The 26,713-nt window shown below is 39.5% G+C and overlaps 1 protein-coding gene across 1 annotated transcript; it reads left to right on the plus strand.

Annotated features, from left to right (window-relative positions):
* The first annotated feature begins 233 nt into the window (after positions 1–233).
* LOC122657296 (GEM-like protein 1) lies at positions 234–26,713 on the plus strand. Its single transcript, XM_043851948.1, has 5 exons — positions 234–637; positions 674–774; positions 877–978; positions 5,999–6,270; positions 26,321–26,713. Exons 1-5 carry the CDS (start codon positions 405–407, stop codon positions 26,507–26,509), a joined length of 897 nt encoding a protein of 298 aa, XP_043707883.1. The 5' UTR covers positions 234–404; the 3' UTR covers positions 26,510–26,713.

Genomic DNA, 26,713 nt, shown 5'->3' on the forward strand with positions numbered 1-26,713 from the left:
AGCCAAAGGGAGTTGCTTCCAACCTTTTCGACCGGTTGGATCGTAAGCGACTTGAGTTTGAATCTGACAGTTGAAAAGGAGTTGGAGCACCATTGCCACCGTATGCATTTATTTGGAATCATTTCCCGCCGCTTCGATTATCCCCCGCAAATGACGCATGTCGCTCGCACTCCACAAACAATGGCGAACGAGAGTGACTGTGGAAACACAGTTCAAATAACCTCGACAACCAGAATCCTTTTTTTTCTTTTCTTCTTCCATTCCTTGCTTCGATTCACAAAATTCTTCACGGAGAAGTAAAGCAGAAGAGAATTATAATACAGAGAAGGCAACAAGTGAGAGAATAGTGATCAGTAGGAGAGTCATCATCAGTAATCTTTCCGAGATCCGAAACTCCAGCGGAGATGGATCAGCAGCAGCAGCAGCAACAACAGCAAGGCGATCAAACCGACACGAGGAAATCGGATGGCGAAGGCAACCACTCCTCGGATTACGCCCCGTACCCGAAACTCGATCCGAAAGAGGTTGCTCCGCCTCCTCCTCATCCTCCCGCTGCAGCTACTAATCAGGAGAATTGGGGTACCTTTGTGATGGGAACTCAATCGCAAATCGATCCTTCGACGAATAAGCCGCAAAAACAGGTGAATTGGAGCTCTGAATTGGCGAGGGAAACACCTTCTGCAACTCCAGTAAATCGCTCCACCGTAATGCCTCCTGAATCCAATCCTTACGTCTCTTCTTCCCCTGCGCCGTCGTCTTCTTCGTCTGTCAAGAGTGAGCACCCCTCGTTTCTTTCAAAAATATTTCTATAGGTTTTTCTATTTTGTCTGTTTGATTTTCCGAATGATGAATTGAATGCGGTCGTGTTCTGATCAGAGAAGATGGAAACTGTTCGCAATGTGCTTGGGGGATGGGGAAAGAAGGTGGGAGAAACCACAAAGAAGGCGGAGGTTCTTGCTGGAAACATGTGGCAACACTGTAAGTTTCTCTATTTCAAACGCTACTTTTTATGTTGCCTTTCCTCTGTACCTGTGATGTATTCTACGTCCAGACATGTTTTTGTTTCGAAATTGATCGAAGTTTAGTATTGAACGAACGGATCTTGGCGTCTGTTTGCATCGATTTGATTATGCGTACATTTGTGAGTACTTGTGCCATTAGGAGATGGTTCCGTTTGCGGTATCTGTGTAGCTCAAAGAAATGGATTTGAATTTTCTGATGTGGATTTACAGAGGAAGTTGTAAATGGTTGTAATTATTCCAACTATTATACCTCTCTATATTCACATTTCTCAAAATCAGACCTACTTGCAGACGAAATTAAAAGATTTTTTGTCGCATATTGGCAATGGAACATACTAAATGAGTTTCCGTCACTTCATTTCATTCAGTCTGAGATTGTCTGAAGATTTTTTATTTATTCATGCTTGCCTTTCTCTCTCACCTCCACTACACCTTTTCTCAAAAAATTGGGATGGCATGTGTGAGTCCTTGTTTTTCCATTTCATTCTTATAGTCATGTCAACTGTTACCTATAATGGAAAACCTAGATTTGTGATTCAATGAAGCAAAGGCACATGACTCTGTTGGGATTGGATCTCATTTGTTGGATGACACTGAGCCATGTGTTGCACAATGTCAAGCAGAAGCTTTACTGTGGAAAGATCAGGTACTTGGTACTGTGAGTTTGATGCAAGAAATATAGTGCTAAACGAAAAAAGAAAAAGCCAAGTGGTTTTTCCATTGAACATTTGACATGACCATAAGAGTGAAATGGAATCATTATGATAATTGTTACTAGGGTTCCGGATGACAACCTTATTTTATGTAGCACCACGAGTTGAATAATCTCTACTATGAAGTTCTTCAAGAAAAGGAATCATTGCTTCCTGGTATCAAGTTTTTGTACAACTGTTTGTACCACTTCTTGCCCATGAGCTCCTAATATCTCTCGTACCCCTTTGGTGCAATTGCTTAATATGGCTTCCTTAGAACCATCTATGGCATCAAATGCATAATATAAGGTTAGCATTTTGAGAAACTTGATAGGGTTTCTAGGTCAACTAAGCATTAGGGTTCAGAAATTCCAGTAAACCAGAATTGCAGGGATTAGGAACCAAAACAGAGATTTAAGAAAAGTCTCAAAATCGCAGTTTAATCAGGTCTGATGGCCAGACAATTCTGGTTGAGTAGCCTAATGGGAAAGGGGAGTATTCCCTTACAGTTTCATAGCAAACTGATGGTCAGATTTGAATTTAATGAAGAGTTTCACTTGCTGATAGCAAGTCCTTTAATTGTGCAAACAGAAATATAAGATGATGATCAGATTTCATGAACAAATATAGAACTGAAGCATTAGTACTATTTTGCAATCAGATTTGAGAAACCAATTCAGAAAACAAAGATTTGAAAAAAGCATACTTCAAATAGGATTCTTTAAAATGATTAGGAATCTCAGATCTGAAAAGCAGTACTTAAAACAGAACTAGAAACAGATATTTAGGGTAGAAGACTGTCAAAGAATGGTTGAATATATCAACTAACAGATCAGTAATTAATTGAGCAAATGTGACTAAAGAATGGGAAAACAGCATAAGCAAGAAAGAAAATATGATATAACTGACCTGGTTTTGATAAGATGAGTGGAGAATGAGATGGGAGAAGAGAACCAGGAATCCACATGATTAACAATCTGGAATCCATCAGATCCTTGCTGAATCCACACCAAAACACTTTTGAATCCACAGAAGTAAACACTCCAGAAATCCACCAGCGCTGGCCTGAGATACACACAACCAAATTGCAGCCAAAAGTGTTTCTTCATTAATCAAATCATGGGGGGCTAATAGCCTAACATGATTTTATAAAATTACTATAAACTGAAACAAAATAGAACTTTAAACCAGCTAATTGATTGGCTGAGTAGGCAGTGTCCTAATCTGATAATATAATAAGGAAAAGACAACTGAAAAGGAAAGCCTCCCATACACAGGTGTTTTGGAGGAATCCTAAGCTGACTCAAAAACTGACCCTTATCTCCTCCACCTGATAGCTGTGATTGGAGTATCCTAGTGCAACAGACATCCTGAATAGAATAAAGAAAACAAACTCCTAGAAACCAGCCCACAATTTGGATGAACCTTATCTGGTTCACAGAACCAGATCTGAACCATAGGACTGGTTCAAATCAATAACTGCAAGCTTGATCTGGTTCATAAAACGGACCCAACTGAACCAGGTTGAACCGCATAGTATTCTCCTTTTCTTTCCTTTGCCAGAATTCTGAATTCAAAACTATCTAGAATGTATAGTACCATTTTTTTCCCTTTGATTTTTATTAAGTATAGCACCTTAAGGTGAGGTTGTTAGGATTGTGGAAGGCTTATGTGCCTCAGTGAAGAGGTCAATCATACCAAGGTCAGGTTCCCTTTCTTCCCCTTTTTATTTTGCACCTAGTTGTGCCAACCTATAGTTTTGTCAACCTTTTTAGTTCTTGGTAGTCCTCTGAAGAGTTGTAAAGTTGCCAAAGATTGGTCATGTCTGGATGAATCAACAGCAACAACAGTAATATATTGTGGTTACAAATGAAAGCGGTAATCAATTTTTCATTTTAACGTTGTGCAGTTTTTTTTTTTGTTAGAAAAATAATCCAGAAAATAGACTTCCTATGCTGCACCAAAGAGCTGCATGTTGGCAATCTCATATTGATCAAACAGGGTGGAATATTTTATGTGATTATCTTTACGGAGTTGAGAAATATAAAATCTCTAAAGTGTTACTCAGATATTGTTCCTGGTTTCTGCCAGCTAGAATCCATTAAATCTTCTTACATCACATTAGCTATGATTAATGTGTTGGTGCAAGTTGAAGACTAAAAAGGACAAAGGCAAGGTGGAATATATTGCTTGAGGTGGGGAGAAAAAAATCTGATGAGTCGAGCTTCAACAAAAAGCATAGCTTTTGATTGAGTGGAATAAAGGAGTAAAAAAATACAGCTGAATGAAGAGGAAATTTGCAGAAGTTGACCACTGACATATGGAACCTGGAGATTTATGTGGGAAGTGTTTCTGATTTTGGAAGTTCTGTATTGCAATAGAATGGTTTTAAGAATTCAATTCTATCATCTCTTTTCCCCCCCTCGTTTCTTTTCTTTTCTTTCTTTCTCTACCCGTTTTTTCTCTCTTTCTAAATATTTTCAAGCCAGGATAAAGTCTCTTTGCGGCTAATTTCCCTTATCAAGCTCTTCTAAGTGATTAATAGTTTATAGTTGAGCCAGCTGAGAAATTCTTATGCACCTGATTTTCTTGGCCAAAAATATTGATAGAAATAGAAAATTCTCATTTGAAAGACCTGTGGTAGGGGCCATAACAGATCTGGGGGCATAGTATCAAGGCGTCCACTGGGTAACACGAGTAGGTGTGCCTTGATTCTGGAGGTGGCTAGCTGCCTTATTTTCAAGGAACCCATGCCCAAATGATAAGTTGATAAAAAATGTCTGGGATATGGAAAAGTATGTGGAATATGAACAGTACACCTACAATATGGCACTTGCCTTGTGTTCCTTGATGCCTTGAAAACTAGTATGGGGTCAAAGAGGCAAGAATTCTGCTGCTTCAAATTGATCCTTCTTTATTATTTGCTTGCCTTTCTTGTTCCTATCTTTTTTCTTTGAGGTAGTTTGAGAACCCAAGGCTTGTTTTATTGTTCTACTGGCCTACTTTTTTTTTTTTTTTGGGGTTGGGGGAGGGGTGTTGGTTGAGCTTGGATGGGGGTGGTTGAGGAGGTGAATGGATGGTTTGATGAGAGTTCTTGGATGAGGTTTTGTTTTCCTGGATTTGTTAGCCCTCTTCTTTACATGCTTTGATCCACTAATCCACCCTGTACACACTCTTTTATTTGTCAATATACTGAAAACAAAACTTGCATAGTTGTCATGGAAACTAGGCGACACAAGGCGTTGGAGGGGCGCTTAGGCGACAAGGCACCCGCCTAAGCATCCTAGGGGTGCAATATATGTCTATATGTAATATAGCAATGATAATTTTATATAATTATACTTATATGCAATATGGAAGCCATATCAATGCGATATTATCTAATTATGCTAGTAATGACCTAGTATGAGAAGACCAACTAGTATATTCATTAAAAAGCAAAGGAATAAACATAAATCAATGCAAGCTCGTGATGTATGAATGAGGCATGTTGTCGCCTTAGACCCAAGAAAGAGTCTGGATGCCTAGGTGGCGCCTAGGCGACCCCTTGACAACTATGCTAACTTGTTTTCTTTGTGTTTCAAGTTGACCTAGGCCATACCTCAAGGAATGGAAAATGCATCGGATTTCATTTTGGCTTATGGTTGAAACTAAAATTTTTGGTAATTTTGGTTTCAATTTCAGTGATTTTGGTGAAAATCACATTTTATCAAAGAAGTGAGGTATGCGTGGTTATATGGCCTGAAGTCTTGTTTAGCTCTCAAGGCCCTTTTGCTAATGCTGAAGCATGTGTAAGGGGAGAAACAAGAGTATTTTTAGAGCTTAGAGTTGGTATATTCCTATTTTGTGCTCTGGGGCGAGTTATTTTCTGCCTAGCTGGGTTATGATTGGACAGCCTCCATGATATGGGTACAGTTGGGATGAGAGCTATTAACAATGACTTGAAAGAAAAGTCTCCATATGCAGATAAAGACCAGTTTCACTTTTCTTGATCAAGGCCAGACGAAAAAACGTCCTTTAGTCAACCAAGAAAAATTTTCTTGATTTTTCAGTGCCTTCTTTTTAAACTGTATTCATTATTTTATTGAGAAATGTATTCTATTTTTTTTTGTGTTTGTGTTTATGTGGGTGTGTTTTTGAGTTTTCTTTGAGTATGTAATTTTCTAAATAAAACACTTGTTAAATTGCCATGTACTCTTGTTTCTTCATTTTCTTGACTTGCCATGTCTTAGCAGGTTCCTCATTGAATAATATTTATATTGATGAGCTTCCTTTTTCAATCAGTGAAAACAGCACCTAGTGTAGCCGATGCTGCCATGGGAAGGCTTGCTCAGGGAACCAAAGTTATAGCAGAAGGTGGTTATGAGAAAATCTTCAGACAGACCTTTGATACTGTTCCGGAGGAGCAACTTAAAAGCTCTTATGCATGCTACTTATCCACGTCGGCTGGTCCAGTTATGGGAATTTTATATCTCTCCACGGCAAAGCTTGCATTTTGTAGTGACAATCCTCTTTCATACGAAGTTGGAGACCAAACTGAGTGGAGCTATTACAAGGTATGCTAGTTTTATGTGTGGGGAAGAATTCCTTTTTCATAATAAGCTTGATTAACTTGTAGGATATTAGCAGTAATAATTCTTTTTTCATACTAAGCTTTTATCACTTTCAGGAATGGTTCTGAGCTACACCAATATTAAGAATTGCTCTGAATCTCATCCGTGATCTATGACTTGACATGTATGGATCAATTTTGTTTACAAAAATGGTCTTGTATAGAAGAAGTTATCTTCAATCTGGGAATTTTTAAGAGCAAATTTATCATTCATGAAATGCCATAAATATTGTCTGCTGTGGGCATTGATGTAGATCGATGGGAGAAGAACCACCATCCTGTCTGGCATTGTTATCAAGGCGGCAAGGCGACCAAGGTGTAAATCTGTAAACGAAGAAAAAGGAGAAGAAAAGAGGGAGGAAGAAGAAGAAGATGTGCTGCAACTCTCACGGTTGTGACTCCCCATCGATTTTAATATATAATAGGGAAAACCTCAAAACACAAAAACAATAAAAAAAGACAGAAATACCCCCATATAGAATAATCACGATTCCCCTCCCCTCTTTACATCGTGATTTCTAACACTCCCCCTCAAGCTGGAGCATAGATGTTAATCATGCCCAACTTGTTACAAATATACTCAACCCTTACAATTCCCAAAGACTTGGTAAACAAATCAGCAAGTTGCTCCGCCGTTCGAACATGCCGAGAAGAAATGATCCCTTGTTGCAGCTTCTCACGGACAAAATGACAATCTATCTCAATGTGTTTCGTTCTCTCATGAAACATAGGATTAGTAGAAATATGGATAGCAGCCTGATTATCACACCACAAAGTCATAGGAGAATTGTCAACAAACCCACGTTCAGTCATCAACTGTTTGATCCGCATCAGTTCACAAGTACCATAAGCCATAACACGATATTCGGACTCTACACTAGATCGAGCTACAACGGTCTGTTTCTTGCTTTTCCATGACACCAGGTTCCCTCCAACAAACATACAATATCCTGAAGTAAACCTCCGATCAACTGGAGATCTTGCCCAATCAGCATCTGAAAAACCCTTAACCTCCCATGACCATGGTCAGAATATAAGAGACCACGTCTAGGAGCCTTCTTGACATATCGTAGAACCCGTATAACTGCATCCGAATGTGATGACCAAGGAGCGGACAAAAACTGGCTCAGTACACTGACAGGAAAGGAGATGTCAGGCCTAGTCACAATCAAATAAGTAAGTTTCCCTACAAGTCTCCGATACTTCTCAGGATTCTCAAGAATATCACCATCATCTGCCATAAGCTTCAAATTTGGATCCATATGAGTATCCAGAGGTTTGGTGCCCAACAACCCTGTCTCTGAAAGCAGGTCAAGAACATAATCTCGCTGTGAGAGCTAAATTCCTTTTCGTGATTGAGCGACTTCAATGCCCAAAAAATATTTCAGTCTTCCCAGATCTTTAGTCTGAAACCGTTGTCCCAAATGTACTTTCAATTTCCCAATACTAGAAGAATCATCTCCTGTGATGACAATATCATCCACATAGACTATCAAAAATATCCTTCCTGCATCTGATAGTTGGAAAAACACCGAATGGTCACTTTCAGATCGAGTCAGCCCAAACTCCAACACAACATTAGTAAATCGGCCAAACCATGCTCGAGGCCACTGTTTCAGCCCATACAATGATTTCTTCAGCTTGCATACCTTACCAAACTCCCCCTGAGCAACAAACCCAGGAGGTTGCTCCATATATACTTTCTCATGGAGATCACCGTGTAAGAAGGCATTTTTCACATCTAACTGAAATAAAGGCCAATGATGTGTAGCAGCCAAAGAAATCAATATGCGAATAGATGTAAGCTTGGCAACAAGAAAAAAGTATCTAGGTAATCCACACCATATATCTGGGCATAACCCTTAGCAGCAAGTCTGGCCTTCAAACGAGCCAAGGAACCATCAGGGTTGACCTTCACCACAAATATCTAGCGACAACCAATAGCAGACTTACCAGATGGTAAGGAAACAAGGTCCCATGTCTGATTCTCCTCCAGTGCAGATAATTCCTCAGTCATAGCAGCTCTCTACCCAGGACTAGACAAGGCCTCTGCAACAGACTTAGGAATAGGATGACACTCAACTGTAGACAAACAAGCAACAAAACTAGAGGACAAACCAGAATTGGAAACAAAGTTAGAAATGGGATGTTGGGTACAACTCCGAACACCCTTACGATGAGCAATCGGAACATCTAAATGGGAAACAACAGTAACGGTAGGAGAAGAGGAAGTACCTAGTGTAGGATCAGGATCTGCCGACAAAGAAGGCGTGGTAGAAGCATTCAGCCGAGTAGTGTATCTCTCAAAAGGTGTAATACATGGTGCAGCCTCGTTTGGACAACATGAGGTTTTGTAGAAGTAGGAGGCAGAGCAGAAGACAAAGGAATCTGCAAACCAAGAGAACTTAAGACAACATAAACAGGCAGATAATCCAAATCAGAAGAAACTATTGAAGACTCAACATAAGGAGTAGACTCAAAGAAGGTAACATCAGCTGTCACAAAATATTTATTTAAATCAAATGAATAACAGCGATAACCCTTTTGAGTTCTAGAATACCCAACAAAAAGACATTTAAGAGCTTTAGAATCCAACTTAGAACTACCAGGACGATGATCCCGAATAAAACAAACACTCCCAAAGACACGTGGTGGTAACACGAACAATGCTGTAGAAGGGAACAACAAAGAGTAGGGAATGCCACCTCCCAAAACCAAAGAAGGTATGCGGTCAATGAGATAGCATGCAGTCAAGACAACATCAGCCCAAAAAAACTTGGCCACTTTCATCTCAAACAGAAGAGATTGAGTGACCTCCATTATATGTCTATTTTTCCTCTCCCACACCATTTTGTTGAGGTGTGTCAGCACCAGAGGACTAATGAACAATCCCATGTTGCATCATAAAAGTACTGAAGGAAGCTGAAAAAGATTCTTTAGCATTATTACTACGAAGGATTTTCAAAGAAGTACTAAATTGATTCTGAATTTCAAGACCAAAGGCATAAAAAATTGAGAACAACTTAGAATGATTTTTCATTAAATAAATCCAGGTAACTCTGGAGTAATCATCTACAAAAGTGACAAAATAACGAAAACCCAACTTGGACATGACCGGACACACATTTGAATGAACGAAAGAAAAGGGTTGGTCAGACCGTTTATTGACTCTAGGGGGATAACTTACACGGTGAAGTTTCCCAAATTGACAAGACTCACACTGTAAACTGGACAATGACTGAAAAGACTATCTAAAATTTTTTAACCTTCCAATGAAGGATGACCCAAACTATAGTGAATTTGGTGAGGAAGCGCCACACTCAAACATGCCATGGCTGATGTGTCCTCAAGTAGATACAACCCCCAGATTCACGGCCTATACCAATCGTCTTCTTCGACTGTAGATCCTGAAAAACATAATAGCTAGGAAAAAAGGTAACAGAACAATTATAAGTTTTGGTGAACTTTTGAACAGATAATAAATTGAACGGAAATTTGGGCAAATAAGAAACAGAAGATAATGACAAAGAAGGGGTAACATGCACAGTGCCTGTACCCCAGACTTTTGCTAAAGACCCATCAGCTAACACAACATTGGAAGAGGACTCACGAAATGAAGAAAAAATACCTGAAACCCCAGTCATATGATCCGAAGCACCTGAATCAATGATCCAGGGACGATAAGTGGACGAAAGACACGCAGTAGAATTACCTGTCGGAACAAGTGTAGCAGTGGAGAACTGAGATGACTGGGAATTCTGAAATTGGGTAAAGCGCTCATACTCTTCATCAAACATCTTCATTGTCTTTCCCTCAGACTGTGGAGATGAAGCAACAACAGAATCACTACGAGCTGAATTGGCAAACTGAGCTGGTTTACCATGAAGTTTCCAACAAAAACGTTGGATGTGACCAGGCTTGCCGCAATGATGGTGTTAGAAGTCGATATGTGTAAGGGAGGAGGGAATCGTGAATTAGTAATTAGCGCTAATTCACGATTCCCCCTTGAGGGGTGTTTTTGTCTTTTCGGTGCTGACACTGTTTACCCTATTGGGTAAACTTATAAAGATGAATGGATTGGGGCAGTCATGAGTTAGACTGTGGCTCCCACTGTTGCAGCACTCTTGTTTCTCTTCTCTTCTCTTCTCCTCTCTTCTTTCTTCTTCTTTCCCTTTATTGATTTTTCATGGTATCAGAGCAAGATCGTTAGAGACTGATTCACGCTTCCAAGGATCGTTGTGCTCTTGTATGAAGGTTTACATCAACTGAGTTCTTCTAAAAACAACTCACGTTGTAGACTCTCCAACTTTTCGGTTAAAGGGGAGCAGTACCCTAATGCTGTGTCTGATCTTTGTTTAAGACTAGTTCATGATTACGTGAAGAACTAGGTCTGTTGTTGGTGGTATTGATGATTGATTGTGGAGGCGATGATTGATGAATTGAGATCAGTTTTTTATTTTTTCAGAAGTCAGCGATATTAATCGTGCCTCTTTATGTTGGTTTTGTTTGTGTGGTGATTCATGATTTGTGTTTAATCGTGATTGTTTGGTGGACAATTTTTTGGGGCTGCTTCTGATTTTTTAGGCTTCTTTGACGGTTTAGAATGGGTGATACAAAGACTATAGTGACTGAAATCTCATCATCTTCTCATCGCATTACTGAAAGGAAGTTAGAAGGAATTTCTAATTTTCAGCAATGGAAGAAGGTTGTCAGGTTGGCTTTGATTGGTCGTGATCAACAGGATCACTTGACGAAGGCAAAACCTGAGGGTGATACGACATGGGACACTGTGGATGCAAGGATATTGAGTCAGATGCTGAATTCGATGGATAATCAGATTGCCGACTTGGTGACTCATATTCTTATGGGAATATTTGAATGTCTTGTATTATGGAAAGGACAACTTGTCTCGCATTTATGATCTATCCCAGGCTTTCTATGAGGTGGATCAGAAGACCCTTAATGTCACCCAATATTTTGCGGAGTTCAAGAGGTTGTATGAGGAGCTAAATTCTGTCCTTCCTATTTTTTCTGATGTACAAGACATGCAAAAACAGTGAGAACAGGTTGCTGTAATGGTATTTTTGGGTAGACTTCGTAAGGAATTTGAGTCTATGCGATCCCAAATTCTTGGTGGTGGTACGCTTTCAGAAGCCTTTTCTCAGGTTTTACGAGTTTCTCGTGAGAACAGCCAAGATTCTACTCCTATAGAAAATTCGGCTCTGGCATCTTTTACACCAAACTGTGGGCCCAATGGTGGGATAGGTAATGGTGGTGGTCGTGGTCGTAGTCGTGGTCGTGGGACTGGTACTGGTAAAACTCCCACGTCTGGTGCTTCAGAGACTTCAGGACAGGTGAGAACTTGTCACCATTGTGGTAAACCTGGCCACATTCAGCGTTTTTGCTGGAAGCCTCATGGTAAACCACCTCAGTTTGCAAATTCAGCGAGTAGTGATTCGGTGGTTCCTTCTTCTTCCAAGACTGAGTGTAAAACAGTAACCGTGTCTAATGAAGATTATGAGCATTTTACTCAGTTTCAAAATTCCCAGTCATCTCAGTTCTCCACTGCTACACTTGTTCAACCAGGTAATGTTATTGCGTGTCTTTCATCCACTTCTCGTCCTTGGATCATTGATTCAGGTGCTTCGGATCATATGACTGAGGTTTCAGGTAATTTTTCTTCGTTTCGTGAGTCTTCTTCGAATGTTATGTTAGCCGATGGGTCTTTAGCTAAAGTTCGGGGTACAAACATTGTGCATGCTACCCCTTCTTTGTCTTTATCTTTTGTTTCTTATTTTCCTAAATTTCCTTTTAATTTATTGTCTGTTCGAAAATTCACTAAAGCTTACAACTATTCTGTCACCTTTTTTCCTGATCATTGTGTGTTTCAGGATCTCAAGTCGAAGAAGACAATTGGTAGAGGCCGTGAATCTGGGGGATTATATGTCCTTGAAGACACATCAATTGTGGCATGCTCAAGTGTGGCGCTTCCCCATCAAATTCATTGTCGTTTGGGTCATCCTTCGTTGGAAAGTTTGAAGATTTTAGATAGTCGGTTTTAGTCTTTGTCTAGTTTGCATTGTGAGTCTTGTCAGTTTGGGAAACTTCACCGTGTAAGTTATCCCCCTCGAGTCAATAAACGGGCTGCCCAACCTTTTTCTTTAGTTCATTCAGATGTATAGGTTCGTGTCCAGTTATTTCTAAGTTGGGTTTTCGTTACTTTGTTACTTTTGTAGATGACTATTCCAGAGTTACCTGGATTTATCTAATGAAAAATCATTTTGAGTTGTTCTCCATTTTCTGTGCCTTTGTTCTTGAAATTTATAATCAATTTAATACTTCATTGAAAGTTCTTCGTAGTGATAATGCTAAAGAGTATTTTTCTGCTTCTTTCAATGACTTTATGGTTAAGCATGGAATCATTCATCAGTCCTCTTGTGCGGATACACCTCAACAAAATGATGTCGCCGAAAGGAAAAATAGACATTTGATCGAAGTCACTCGATCTCTTCTGTTTGAGATTAAAGTGGCTAACAGTTTTTGGGCTGATGCTGTTCTTACTGCATGTTATCTCATTAACTGTATGCCTTCTTCGGTTTTAAGTGGTGGTATTCCGTATTCTTTGTTGTTTCCTTCTAATCCTTTGTTTGTGTTACCACCACGTGTTTTTGGGAGTGTTTGTTTTATTCGGGATCATCGTCCTCATCGCTCTAAGTTGGATCCTAGAGCCCTTAAATGTCTTTTTGTTGGGTATTCTTAAACTCAAAAGGGGTATCGCTGTTATTCTTTTGATTTAAATAAATACTTTGTTACGGCTGATGTTTCTTTCTTCGAGTCCACTCCCTTTGTTGAGTCTTCGGTGCCCAATTCAGCCTTGGATGATGATCTGCCCATATTTGTTGTTGAGTCTTCTCCTTTGCAGGTTCAGTTGCCTTCAGCGCCAACTCCTACGAATCCACTTTATGTGTTTCAACGTCGCTCATCCGTCGAGGCAGCGACACCTCGTCTTCTTTGCCTTTGAATCCACCAATAGGTACTTCCTCTTCTTCCATTGTTCCTGTTATTTCTGATTTGGATTTATCTATTGCGCATCGCAAGGGTGTTCGGCGTTGTACCGAGCATCCTATCTCTAATTTCGTGTCCTATTCGATTTTGTCTTCTACTTTTGTTGCTTGCTTGTCTACTGTTGACCGTCATCCTATTCCTAAGTCTGTTATCGAAGCCTTGTCTAATCCTGGGTGGAAGGCTGCTATGACTGAGGAATTCTCTGTGTTGGAGGAAAATCAGACATGGGAACTTGTTTCGTTACCTCTTGGTAAGTCTGCTATTGGCTGTAGGTGGATATTTATGGTGAAGGTCAACACTGATGGGTCTGTGGCTCGTTTGAAGGCCCGCCTTGTTGCGAAAGGATATGCCCAGGTATATGGGGTCGATTACCTGGATACTTTTTCTCCTGTTGCAAAGCTTACATCAGTTCGCATTTTGATTTCTTTGGTTGCTACACATCATTGGCCTTTGTTTCAGTTAGACGTGAAAAATGCATTTTTGCATGGTGATCTCCATGAGGAGGTATACATGGAGCAACCTCCTAGGTTTGTTGCTCAGGGGGCGTCTAGGAAGGTGTGGAGGCTAAAGAAATCATTGTATGGACTAAAACAGTCTCCACGGGCATGGTTTGGTCGTTTTACTGATGTTGTATTGGAGTTTGGGCTGAAATGGTCTGAGAGTGATCACTCAGTGTTTTGTCGGCTTTCTGATGCAGGGAGGATATTTTTGGTAGTTTAGGTGGATGATATTGTTATCGCAGGAGATGATTCTTCAGGTATTGAGAGTTTGAAGATACATTTGGGACAGCAGTTTCAGACTAAAGACTTGGGGCGACTGAAATATTTTTTGGGTATTGAGGTTGCTCAATCACAAAAAGGGATTTCGCTCTCTCAACGAAAATATGTTCTTGACTTGTTGTCAGAGACAGGACTGTTGGGTTCTAAACCTTTGGACACACCTATGGATTTTAGCGTGAAACTTATGTCAGATGATGGTGATATTCTTGATGACCCTGAGAAATATCGCAGGCTTGTGGGGAAGCTTAACTATTTGACTGTGACTAGACCTGACATTTCCTTTCCTGTCAGTGTGCTTAGTCAATTTATATCCGCTCCTCGGACGTCTCATTGGAATGCAGTTATAAGAGTTTTACGCTATATAAAAAAGGATCCGGGACGAGGTCTCCTCTATTTTGATCATGGTCATGGGAGGATTGCTGGATTTTCCGATGTTGATTGGGCAGGGTCTGCAGTTGATCGAAGGTCTACTTCAGGTCATTGTGTGTTTGTTGGAGGGAACCTTGTGTCGTGGAAGAGCAAGAAACAAACTGTTGTAGCCCGATCCAGTGCAGAGTCAGAGTATCGGGCTATGGCACACGGGACTTGTGAGTTGATGTGGGTTAAACAATTGATGACTGAACTTCAGTTTGGTAACGATTCTCCTATGTTGCTATGGTGTGATAATCAGGCTACTATTCATATTTCTAAGAATCCTGTGTTTCATGAGAGAACAAAACATATTGAGATCGATTGTCATTTTGTTCGTGAGAAGCTGCAACAAGGGGTTTTTTCTCCTCGTCATGTTCGAACGGGGGAGCAACTTACTGACTTGTTTACAAAGTCTTTGGGGAGTGCAAGAGTAGATTATATTTGTAACAAGCTGGGCATGATTAACATCTATGCTCCAGCTTGAGGGGGAGTGTTAGAAGTCGATACGTTTAAGGGAGGAGGGAATCGTGAATTAGTAATTAGCGCTAATTCACGATTCCCCCTTGAGGGGAGTTTTTGTCTTTTCGGTGTTGACACTGTTTACCCTATTGGGTAAACTTATAAAGATGAATGGACTGGGGCAGTCGGGAGTTAGACTGTGACTCCCACTGTTGCAGCAGTCTTGTTTCTCTTCTCTTCTCTTCTCCTCTCTTCTTTCTTCTTCTTTCTCTTTATTGATTTTACAGATGGTAAGTTCTCACTACCCCCGAAGCCTCTGAAGTAGTCTGAGTACCAGACACTGGGCCCTTACCAGCCCCACGACCATGGCCAGCACCACCATTCCCAACACTACCCCCACGGTTAGGGGTGAAAGACGCCAATGCAGAAGTTTCCACAGGTGTGGTATCATGTGTATTCTCACGTGAGACACGTAGAACACGAGAAAAAGTCTTTGAAAGGGTGGCCACTTTATCGCCTCCAAGAATCTGAGAGCGGACAGCATCAAACTCTTTACCCAGGCCACTAAAAAATCCCATGACTGCAAGTTCACGCTGATTTTGCATCTGCTGCACATCAGAAGTAATAGGAAGTAAGGAATTCAGTTCCTCATTCATCCTCTTGAAGTCTCCAAAATATTGAGTCAAAGAACAACCCTTACGGTCAACACGATAAAAGTCCTGAGAAAGCTCATAAATCCGAGAGAGATTGTTCTGTCCAGAATACAGAACATTCAAATAATCTCACAGTTCCTTTACAGTATCGATATGGGTCACCAGATCAACAATATGGTGATCCATGCAATTTAACATCTGTCCTAAAATTTGGGCATCCACCACTGTTCATGTAGCATCAGAATCATCCTTGGTCTGTGTCAAGTGCTTCTCATGTCAACGACCAGTCAAAACCAGTCCAACAATTTTCTTCCATTGTTGAAAATTGCTGGCACCTTCCAACTTCTTTTCCACTAACTTGTTGGAAGAGATTTCAGTAACAACAGATTTGTTATCACCCATTAATCCAAACAAACAGGCCAAATACGATGCAGAATGTATCCAGAAAATTGACCAAAGACTGATATAGAATCTGTCCAGAAAATCTCAGAAAATTGATCCAGAAAACTGTCCCAAGAAAAACGGTGCAGATTATGTCCAGATATTTGATGCAGAATCTGCCCAAAAAATTAATCCAGAAAGCTGTCCCAAAAACAATGCAGGTTTTGTCCAGAAAAACCGATGCAGAATCTGCCCAGAAACTGATCGATATCACTATCTCAAACACTCAGCAACACATACCTGAATTGAGATAGAAGCCGCAACCTTCTACTCCATAAATCGATCACCAAACAACAGAGAGCCCTAGTTCTTAAATTCGAAGCATGAACTAGGCTCTAAAGATCTCCAAAATACAGCATAGGATGCTGTACCCCTTCAAACGAAGAACAAAAAAAGTCTCAAATCACCAACCAGCAATGAACCAATCGATATTGGTTGAAACCGTGAGAAAGAGGAGAACAAGATACTAGGGAATATGTAGCAGCCCTAAGGATCTTGCTCTGATACCATGTAAATCTGTAAACAAAGAAAAAGGAGAAGAAAAGAGGGAGTAAGAAGAAGAAGATGTGCTGCAACTCTTGGGAGCCATCGATTTCAATATATAATAAGGAAAACCCCAAAACAAAAAAACAATAAAAAAAGACAGAAATACCCCCATAGAGAAATCGTGATTAGTAAATCATGATTCCCCTCCCTCTCTTTACATCGTGACTTCTAACACGAGGTGTTGGAGAGGATAAATTTCAAGGTGGCACCAAAAAGGCGGACCAAGGCGTCCAAGGAGCCTGGACCATAGTTGTTGCAGCGTCTAGGCAAACCAAGCCGTTGGAGAGGGTCCAAAACAAAGGCAACACCATTTAGGCGAGCAAGGCGGCCAAAGCAGCCAAGGCGACCAAGGCGATCAAGGCACCTGGATGCCTAGGCTACGCCTTGACAACTGGGAGTTTTGATAACTATGCTGTCTAGATTCTTTCCCCCATTGAACCAGTATATTTGGGCTCATATTCTGACAGTACTGACTACTGAGGCCCATCCAACCATTAATTTAAGACCAGATCTGTATGAGTCAATTAGACCTAATCTCACAACAGGATCTCAAGAACACAGTCAAATCACTCAAGTCAACCCAAAGTCAATAGAAAAGCCAACCTTCTCAGATGAAGGTCAAACTCTAGGATTCAATTACAAACAATGAGGATAGACAACCTTCAGAAGATAGGAGAAAGTAAACTGTCAGATTGTGAGTAATTAGAAAATTTTAAATCTGAAATAGATTTTCCAGCAAATAGAAGAATTGAAATTAAATCAAATCAGTAGGTTAGATCCTCCCAAAACTCAGATCGAGTTCCACTTCACTCCTCGACTACTTAACTTATGCTCAATATATGGATCAAATCCAATGGTGGTTTTGAGATTAATCAACCAAACTTCAGATCTAAAAATCACAAAGTAAGAACTTACGAGATTTTAAATAGAAACAAATCTGAGAATCAGATCAGCACAAAACTTGGGTTGAGTAGCACTCTTGGATCATAGAACAAGAACTCGCAAGATCTTGATGAATATCTCGCTATTTTGAGAACTCAAGACGAGATCTCAGGTGATACCCAATATTACCCCATCTCGGTGAGATCTCGACCCTAAATCAAGCATATTAGTTCCAGAATCTGACGAGATCTCGTGGTTTTGGTCATCTCGGTGGGAAATCTTGGTATACAGACACCTATTTATGCAAACCTTGGTATACAAACACTTATTTATGCTAGAAACCAGGACAAATACTTATTTAGTATTTGTATTTCATTTACTTAAGATATTATTTATAAATAAGCAAATAGCCCCCTATTTGAATCCAATATAAATAGTTAAAAAATCAAATTCCAAAGTATAAAAAGTCAACCCCCTAGTTCAAGAACAAAAACTGGATTTCGACGGTAGGTGCAATTTTCAACTTTTTAATGTTGGGGTTTTTCTCAAATCTAAAAATTCAATAAATCTTAATATGGTAAAACATTGCTAAAAAACAAAAGTGCGGTAAAATATTCATTTGTTTTGATGTCCAAAAAAATATTTTCATTCAATGCAATTTTGACAGCATTCACACACACCAAATTAAGTTTGACCGGTACATTAATATAAATCAATTTAAGCAATCTTGGACATGTTAGAAAGCTTTCCAACAAATCCAAAATTTCTTAAATCTGATTTATATTGAAAAAGTTATGTACTGCTCAAACTTAATTTGGTGTGCACGAATGCTATCAAAATCGCTCTGAATGAAAATATTTTTTGGGGCATCAAAACAAATGAATATTTTACCGCACTTTTGGTTTTTAGCTATGTTTTAGCATATTAAGATTTATGGAATTTTTAGATTTGAGAAAAACCCTAGCATTAGAAAGTTGAAAATTGCACTTACCGCCGAAAATCCAGTCTATGTTCTTGAACTGGGGGGTTGACTTTTTATCCTTTTGAAATTTGATTTTTTAACTATTTTTTATTGGATTCAAATAGGGGGATTTTTGCTTATTTATGAATAATATCTTAAGTAAATGAAATACAAATACAAAAACATTTACTTAACTGGGGGGAAAAACCCGCAGTTAGAAATGTTTTACCATATTAAGATTTATGGAATTTTTAGATTTGAGAAAAACCCCAGCATAGAAAGTTGAAAACTACACCTATCGCCGAAAATCCAGTTTTTGTTCTTGAACTGGGGGGTTGACTTTTTATCCTTTTTGAATTTGATTTTTTAACTATTTTTATTGGATTCAAATATGGTGTTTGCTTATTTATGAATAATATCTTAAGTAAATGAAAATGAAATTCATTTACTTAAATGATATTAGGCATAAATAAGTGTTTGTCCTAGTTTCTGGTATAAGTGTTTGTCTTGGTTTCCTACTCACTGAAACACCTATTTGGACTTTAATTTTTCAAAATTTGATAGTGTCATTGTGTTTAAATGGCCCTAAATAGACTGTGTACCAACTTTCATGAACAAATTAGGTCTAAAACCCATTGAAACCAACCATCGAGGTGAAAAAAAAAATACCCCAACTTGTCCGAGATTTCGACCCAACTTGCTAATTTCGTGACTTGCTGATATCTCAGCATCCAACTGTTAATTTGGGCTAAGATCTTTAGGGATTCACCTCTTCTATTATACCTTTCTTTGATTAAAAGATTAGGTCCATCCAGTGCTTGTATCCATTATTTCTGAAGTTGTTAATTTTCTGGTTGTAACTGTGATCCTATTATGAGAGGGCAGCCCTTGGTGCAACGGTAAGGTTGCTCCATTGTGACCAAATGGTCACAGGTTCGAGTCTGGAAACAGCTTCTTTGCGAAAGCAGAGGTAAGACTGCGTACGTTATGACCCTCGCCAGACCCCGCAGTGGCAGGAGCCTTGTGCACTGGGTACGCCCTTTAACTATGATCCATTATGCGGTTAAGTCACTTGTGTCTTGGCTCTACATTATTAGGTATCAGAGCCATGGCTGAGGAGAGTTCAAATACTGCACACCATGCCCTTAAGACTACTAATCTTGCTCTTGCTGAAGCTATTCGACTGTTAACTGAGAAGTTGTCTCCTATGGAGCAATGCCTTGATGCATACATAGGACATACAGGGGGATAACAACAAACCACTATCAGTTGACCTCCTCAAGTTCCTCTTGACAAGCACAAAGGTACATCTGTACACCAGCCAACTATGATGTTGATGCTACTGATCATGATGCAAATCCACGACAAAATGATGACGAGCATAAGGTGAAGCTTGAGTTGAAAGAGTATAACGGGAAGCACGACCCACTCGTATTCTGTGATTGGTTGTGTGCTCTCGACAACTACTTTGATTGGTTCAACCTCTCGGAAGATCGGAAGCTGAGGTTAGTACGTACCAAATTAACAGGTACAATAAGAGAATGGTAAAGTATACATGAGGACAAGATGTATCGTCGTCAGAATTAACCTATTACTTGGGAGGCAATGAAAGAAATAGTGAAAGAGAAGTATCTACCTTCAACCTTTCGACGGACACTACATGACCAATTTAATACTCTTCGTCAAAGTTCGATGACTGTGGAAGAATATATGGACAAGTTCAGTGACATTTTGGCACGGACAAGTGCAATGAGGATGGTGATCAACTCCTACCTCGTTTCAAATTGGGATTACGAACTGACATTCGTGACAAGCTGGGAGTGGCCCATATTCTCAGTTTGAACGACTGTTTTGAGAAGGCAATGGATGCTGAGATTTGCTCAAAAATCTACTTGACGCTTCAACCCACCATGTGGAGATGCTAGACAATTTTCCAGCAAGTAAGCCAAGTGGTGTTCCTAATCAAGCTCCACCAGTTATAGCAAAAAAGGGTAAAACACTTATGTTTAATGATGAGGACATTAAATGCTACCCTGCAAGGGTTATGGACACTTTGCCAAGTTCTACCTGCACCGTCTTAATACTAACTCTGTTATTGTTGCCACTCTAGGCCGACCCAAAACTCCTAGTGTGTGAACCTGTGGAATTTGATGATGAGAAGAATGATGATGTTGATAATGGAGATGCAGAGGATGAAGATGACACAGACGTTTTGGCATTCATGTTTTATGTGTGGCTCCAACTATTGAGGAGACTGTGAACGATAAGGACGAACTTAAAGACTTAAAGTTTGAAGTAGAGAAGGTTGAAGACACATTCATAGAAGAACCCATAGACACTAATGATGATGTTAAAGTTGAGCACATGGAGTTTGTTATTCCCCCAAAGTACTTTGAAGAATGAACTCTATACCTTCTAGGTTACATTCAAATCTTCAAGGAACTACCAGAATTCTGTTACGGTCTGAAACTAGATTTGTGCAACATGAATATTAGTCCTAAATTTACCAAAGCTCATGGACACGTCTGTTTTTTTAGTGGGGGAATTGATGCAGTACATGTTCATCTGGTGGGCTTCAAAATTGGTTCATCTTTGGCCCATGGTATGAGTTTAATTAAGTCCATCAAGCCAGCTTTTATCTAGGCCATATCCTGGGTATATTCAGGCCCATATTGAACCAGATTAAATTCTGCCAAGATAGGCCATATCAACCAGCTTTATTGAAGACTACTACTATTTGATGCAGATAAGTCAACTAAAGGGCTTCTTTACCCACAAAAAAAAGAGTCATCTAAAGGGCTTATTTTATTGAAAATAAGCTTTGGGTTGGGCTATGTAGGTGTTGGGCTTTTGATCCTATGGGTTTACTTTGTAATTGGCCAATTTAATATGCCTAAAATATGGATAGAAAGTAGGAAAACGGGATTTACTTCATTAGTTTAGTTAGAGTCCTGTTTTGAGTCTGGTTCTTTCATTGTTTTAGTTTCCTAGTCAGTTTATGTTACGTTATTAGTTAAGGATTGAGTTAGGCTTTTCTTTTTTAGTGTTTGAGTCTGTTTTTGAGTCTTTTATGTAAGTTTATTAGGGGCTACAGCCTTGTACACGAATTTAATTAATGAGATTGAGGTAAAAAAACATAGCCTTGTGCCTTGCTCTGTGAGAGAGTATGGTGAGATGCCATTGGTGAGACCAAAATACAGTGAGAGGCCATGGATGAGAGACCCGGGAGAGAGTGGGATACTCAATCCAATTCTATCTTTCTTTTCTATTTTCTATTATCTTCGTTGTTTCTATTTCACTCTATTTCATTGTGTGATCTACTACAAGTTCTTCAATTGTTGCCTAGTATTTTGAAGTTCAAATTAGCATTAAACTTTATTCTAGAATATCCTGCCTGGGGCTAGGTCCTTTGTTGTCCAGCTATACATTACTATTAGATATTGATCAGCCTGGCAAGAGGAGAGATAATTGATAACATCTTGTGGGCCCCATGGCCAGCTTCTTGGAGAACAAGTTAGAGATAAATATTCCTTGTGTGGGGAACAAGTTGAAGGCCAATTGCTTCTTGCGTGGATGACTCCTACAGCTGCTATAGTTAGTTTTATTGCATAGCTTTCTATTAGAAGGTCAGTTAGGATTAGTTTCCAATTATTAGTAGGAGTTTTATTCTAAGTGGGATTTTATTTGTTTCTAGAAATTGGTTAGGGAGTAATCGATTTCCATTATAAATTAAAGTTGAAGGGGAACATACCCCCAACGATTTTGAGAAAAGAAAAGAAAAGAAGCTTTATGTTTGGCTGAGTGATTCAGTTGCTCTGAGAGAGAGTTATGGTGAGAGGCCATGGGTGAGAGACCCTTCCCTTCTATCTTCTTCTTCCCAACCTAGACCTGTTCCCTGGTTATATATTCTAGGTTTTATTTTCCGCATAACTGAGATCAACCGAATGCTACTACTACTGCTGAGATCCCCCATCGGTTCAACAGAAGAGTGCCTATTCACTGCTGCCATTGTTGCTGACTGGAGAAGCCCACATCAGCCCTTGCAGCTCTGTTTCTCCAAGGGGTTTTGCTTCAGCTTTGATCTCCTTATATAGGCACATCAAGCCACCATCCATGGCTGGTATTTGGAGGGCTGCATACACATTAGGGACCCTCCCTTCGATGCTGAATTGGTATACATTAGAAGGCTGAGTTTGTCTATTTCATACTACCTTCTAATTTTCAGACTTACAGCTAATTTCGTGACCTGCTGATATCTCAGCATCCAACCATTAGTTTGGGCTAAGATTTTTAGGGATTTATCCTTTCTATTAGACCTCTCTTTGATTAAAATATTAGCCCATCCAGTACTTGCATCCATTATTTCTGAAGTTGTAAATTTTCTTGTTGTAACTGTGATCCTATTCTGGGGTTAAGTCACTTGTGAATTGGCTTTACATTATCGCCCAGTCCTTGATGTTTTACATGCATGTTCTCAAATATTTGTAGAGTAATGCTGGCCTTACTGCTTTGTATTTAATAAATCGCATGCCCTTTGCTGTTCTTGGTAATCAATTTCTATTCTCTTTTGTCTTTCCCAATGATAATCTGTTTAGTGTGCCTCCACAGTTTGGTTGTGTTCGTTTTGTTCACAACCTTTGCCCTGGAATTGATACATTATCCCTGCAATGTAATTTGTGTATTTTCTTGGCTATGTTCACACGCAGAAAGGTTACAGATGCCATAATCCTGTTAACCATTAATATTTTGTTAATGTTGATGTTACCTTCTTTGAATCTACCCCATACTATTCTGTTGAAAGCTGTCAGATGGATGTTGAAATTCTAATGTCTCCACCAATTCCAATCCTTGTTCCTTTTATTGACACTCCTTCTGATAGTGCTCCAGTTAAGCAATTGCAGATTTATAAGCGTCGTCCTAAGTCTACTCTCGTGAATCAAGCCGCTCCTTCGCAACCGCTCTCTAATTCATTAGTCTCCTTGCCTTCGCATCCGCTATCTTCTAACTTGCCAATTGTTCTTTGTAAAGGTACTTGAACCTTTGCTAAACAGTCTCAGATTATTTATCCCGTGTCTCAATTTATTACTGTCTCTCATCTTCCCCCTTTATTTCGCAATTTTGCCTCGTCTTTATCTACTATATCTGTACCTATTAAGTATTATGACGTCTTGCTGCCCCCTGGTTGGAAACGTGCTATGGATGTTGAGATGGATGCCTATTAGATTGTCAAACTTGGACTCTTAGGCTCTGTATGGGAATGTTTCTGTTCCAAAATACTGTTTCTGAGTCAGAAACAGTTTTTGTGTTGCTGTAATTTTGGAGTAATTCTGTATCAACAAAAATTGTATGGTAAAACTGGAAAAAACTTATTTTTACCACTAGAAAAAAAAAAACATTAATGGATTGCATATTAAGAGAAGAATTTCTTCTATTTTGTGGTGTTGGTGGTGGTACTGGCAGTGAAGGTGGAGGTTTAGGGTGGTGGCGGTGGTAGTGTGGTGGTGGGAGTGGCGGCGGCGGTGGTGGTGGTGGTGGCAGCGACGGTGATGGTGGTAGTGGTGGTGGTAATTCATGAATATTGAGTCTGTATCGTGCACATTTTTGCTTTCAGTGTGTGTTTCTATTTTTTCAGAGTTCCTTTTTTGTGTTTCTCAAAAATGTACCAAATCTGTTTTTTTACCTGTTCAATTCACAAAAAAAAAAAAAAGGGAACCGGACAACACATAGGTTTTGTCCCATTTCTGTTACAAAAAAGTACAAAAACAACAAAAACATTTTTATGAACGTTGCCATACAGACCCTTATTGACTTACCCTCAGGGAAGGAGCTTGTGAAGTATCGTTGGATGTACACAGTTAAATATCTTCCTGATGGTTCAGTTGAGCGCCTCGAAGCTTGGTTGGTTGCAAAAGGCTTTACTCAGACTTATGGTATCGATTATTTTTAGACCTTCTCTCTAGTGGCGTCTCTTAATTCTGTTCATGTTCCTATCTCTTTCGCAGTGAATTTTTATTGGCCTTTGTTTCAACTAGATATAAAAAATGCATTTTGGTACGGTGATCTTGAGGAAGAAGTTTATATGGAGCAACCTCTAGGGTATGTTGCTTAGGGGGAGAATGCGTCCAAGGTATGCCATCTTCACAAGGCTATATATGGCTGAACAGTCTCCACATGTCTTGTTTGACAAGTTTAGTAGAGTTATTGGTGGTTATGGGTTCACTCAGTGGGTTGTCTGATCATTTAGTGTTCGTGTGTCGTCAAGGGGACAAGATCGTGATCCTAGTTGTGTACGTTAATGATACCATAATTTTAGGAAATGATCCTTCTGGCATTAAAGAGGTCAAGGCATATCTCTATCAGAATTTTCAGATGAAGGAATTAGAGGTGCTCAAGTATTTTTTGGGGATTGAAGTTGTTCGTTGCAAGAAAGGTGTTAGTTTGTCTCAAAGGAAATATGTTCTAGATCTTCTATCTGAGACTGGTATATTGTACTGTAAGCTTGTTAACAACCCCATGGATCTGAATCTGAAACTTAAGGTGTGATGGCAAAGAGTTTGAGGATAAACATCAATACAAAGGACTAGTTGGGAAACTTTTTTATTTGATTGTCACTCGTCCGAATATTTCCTTTGCTGTAGGAGTCATTAGTCAATTTATAGAGAATCCTAAACATGCTCATTGGGATGATGCTGCATGTCACATTCTGCGCTATCTTAAAGATGTTCCTGGCAAAGGTCTTATTTATCATCGTCATGGTTACATTGATGTTGTGGGTTATTCGGATGCTGATTGGGCTGGTGCTGGTAATGAACATAGATCAACCACTGGATATTGTACGTTTGTTGATGGTAATCTTGCTTCTTGGAGGAGTAAGAAATAGGCTACTATGGCTAGGTCGAGTGTAGCAGCTGAGTATAGAACTATGGCTCATACTACAACAGAGTTGATGTAGTTGAAGTCTCCCCTACAAGAGTTGGGATTCTCATTTCCTCACCCAATGAATATGTATTTTGATAATCAAGCTGCAGTTTATATTGCTAGCAATCCAATTTTTCATGAAAAGACCAAGGATGTTGAGGTTGATTGTCATTTTGTGTGAAAGGCAGTTATGCAAAAGCTTATTTCAACTCTGGCAATCAACTTAGTGATATGTTTACAACGGTGCTGTTTCAACCTGCGTGTGTGTGTGTGTGTGTGTGTTTGTTCTAAGCTAGGTATGAGAGATATATATACTCCACCTATCTCCAGCTTGAGAGGGGGAGTGTTAAGCTCTGTGTGTGTTGTTCTAAGTTAGGTATGGGAGATATGAGGGGAAGTGTTAAGCTGGGGAGTGTTGTGATTAGACTTTAGGATTAGTTGCTAAAGAAGATTATTTTCATTATGTATTGCTGGACAATTAAATATAAATAAGATAAGACTGGTGATAGATCAAACTATCTATCGCACAGCTTCTTTTTCTTCCACCTCGTGGTTTCTCTCTTCTTCTCTCCTTTCTCCTCCTTTTGGTTATGGTTTCTTAAGTTCTGGAATCATTACACTGCACTAACACTACAAGGCTGTAGTTTCCATTCCACTTATTCTGTGATCTGAAAGGCGTGTGTGTGTGTGTGGTGAGGGGGGGGGGGGGGAATTGGGAGGAATATGAGATACAGTAATACATGGCAGTATCTTGATTTCATTGCATTTTGTGTGCACTACTTTCCTTTGCTTCTTCCTTGCAGATTATTGATTTTATACAGACAAGCGTTTCCCACAATAGTCACTAACAAATCCTTCCATGCTTCTTTTCATTAATAGATAGTTATCCCTTTGCATCAGCTTAAAGCAGTTAATCCTTCAGCGAGCAAAGTCAAACCAGCTGAGAAATACATCCTAATTATCTCTGTTGACAACCTTGAGTTTTGGTTCATGGGCTTTGTAAACTATGACGGTGCTGTTATCAACTTACAAGACGCTTTACAGGGCCGCAACTTACAATCTGTGTGACACCTATGTACTCTGGGGATATGCGCCACATGCTGTTGAGATGTTTATTGGATGTTAATAATTTTTTGTGCTGAAAACTCAACATATATGGATAAAAGAAAAACTGCTGTATGGTGCTCTGTTTTGAGTAGTGTCTGGTTTCTCCTGTCTTAGAGCTTTTCTTTTGTGATACAATTTGGGTGTAGATAGGATCCTTCTTGTGTA

This window comes from Telopea speciosissima, chromosome 4 (assembly GCF_018873765.1).
Source record: "Telopea speciosissima isolate NSW1024214 ecotype Mountain lineage chromosome 4, Tspe_v1, whole genome shotgun sequence".
Taxonomy (NCBI): Eukaryota; Viridiplantae; Streptophyta; class Magnoliopsida; order Proteales; family Proteaceae; genus Telopea; species Telopea speciosissima.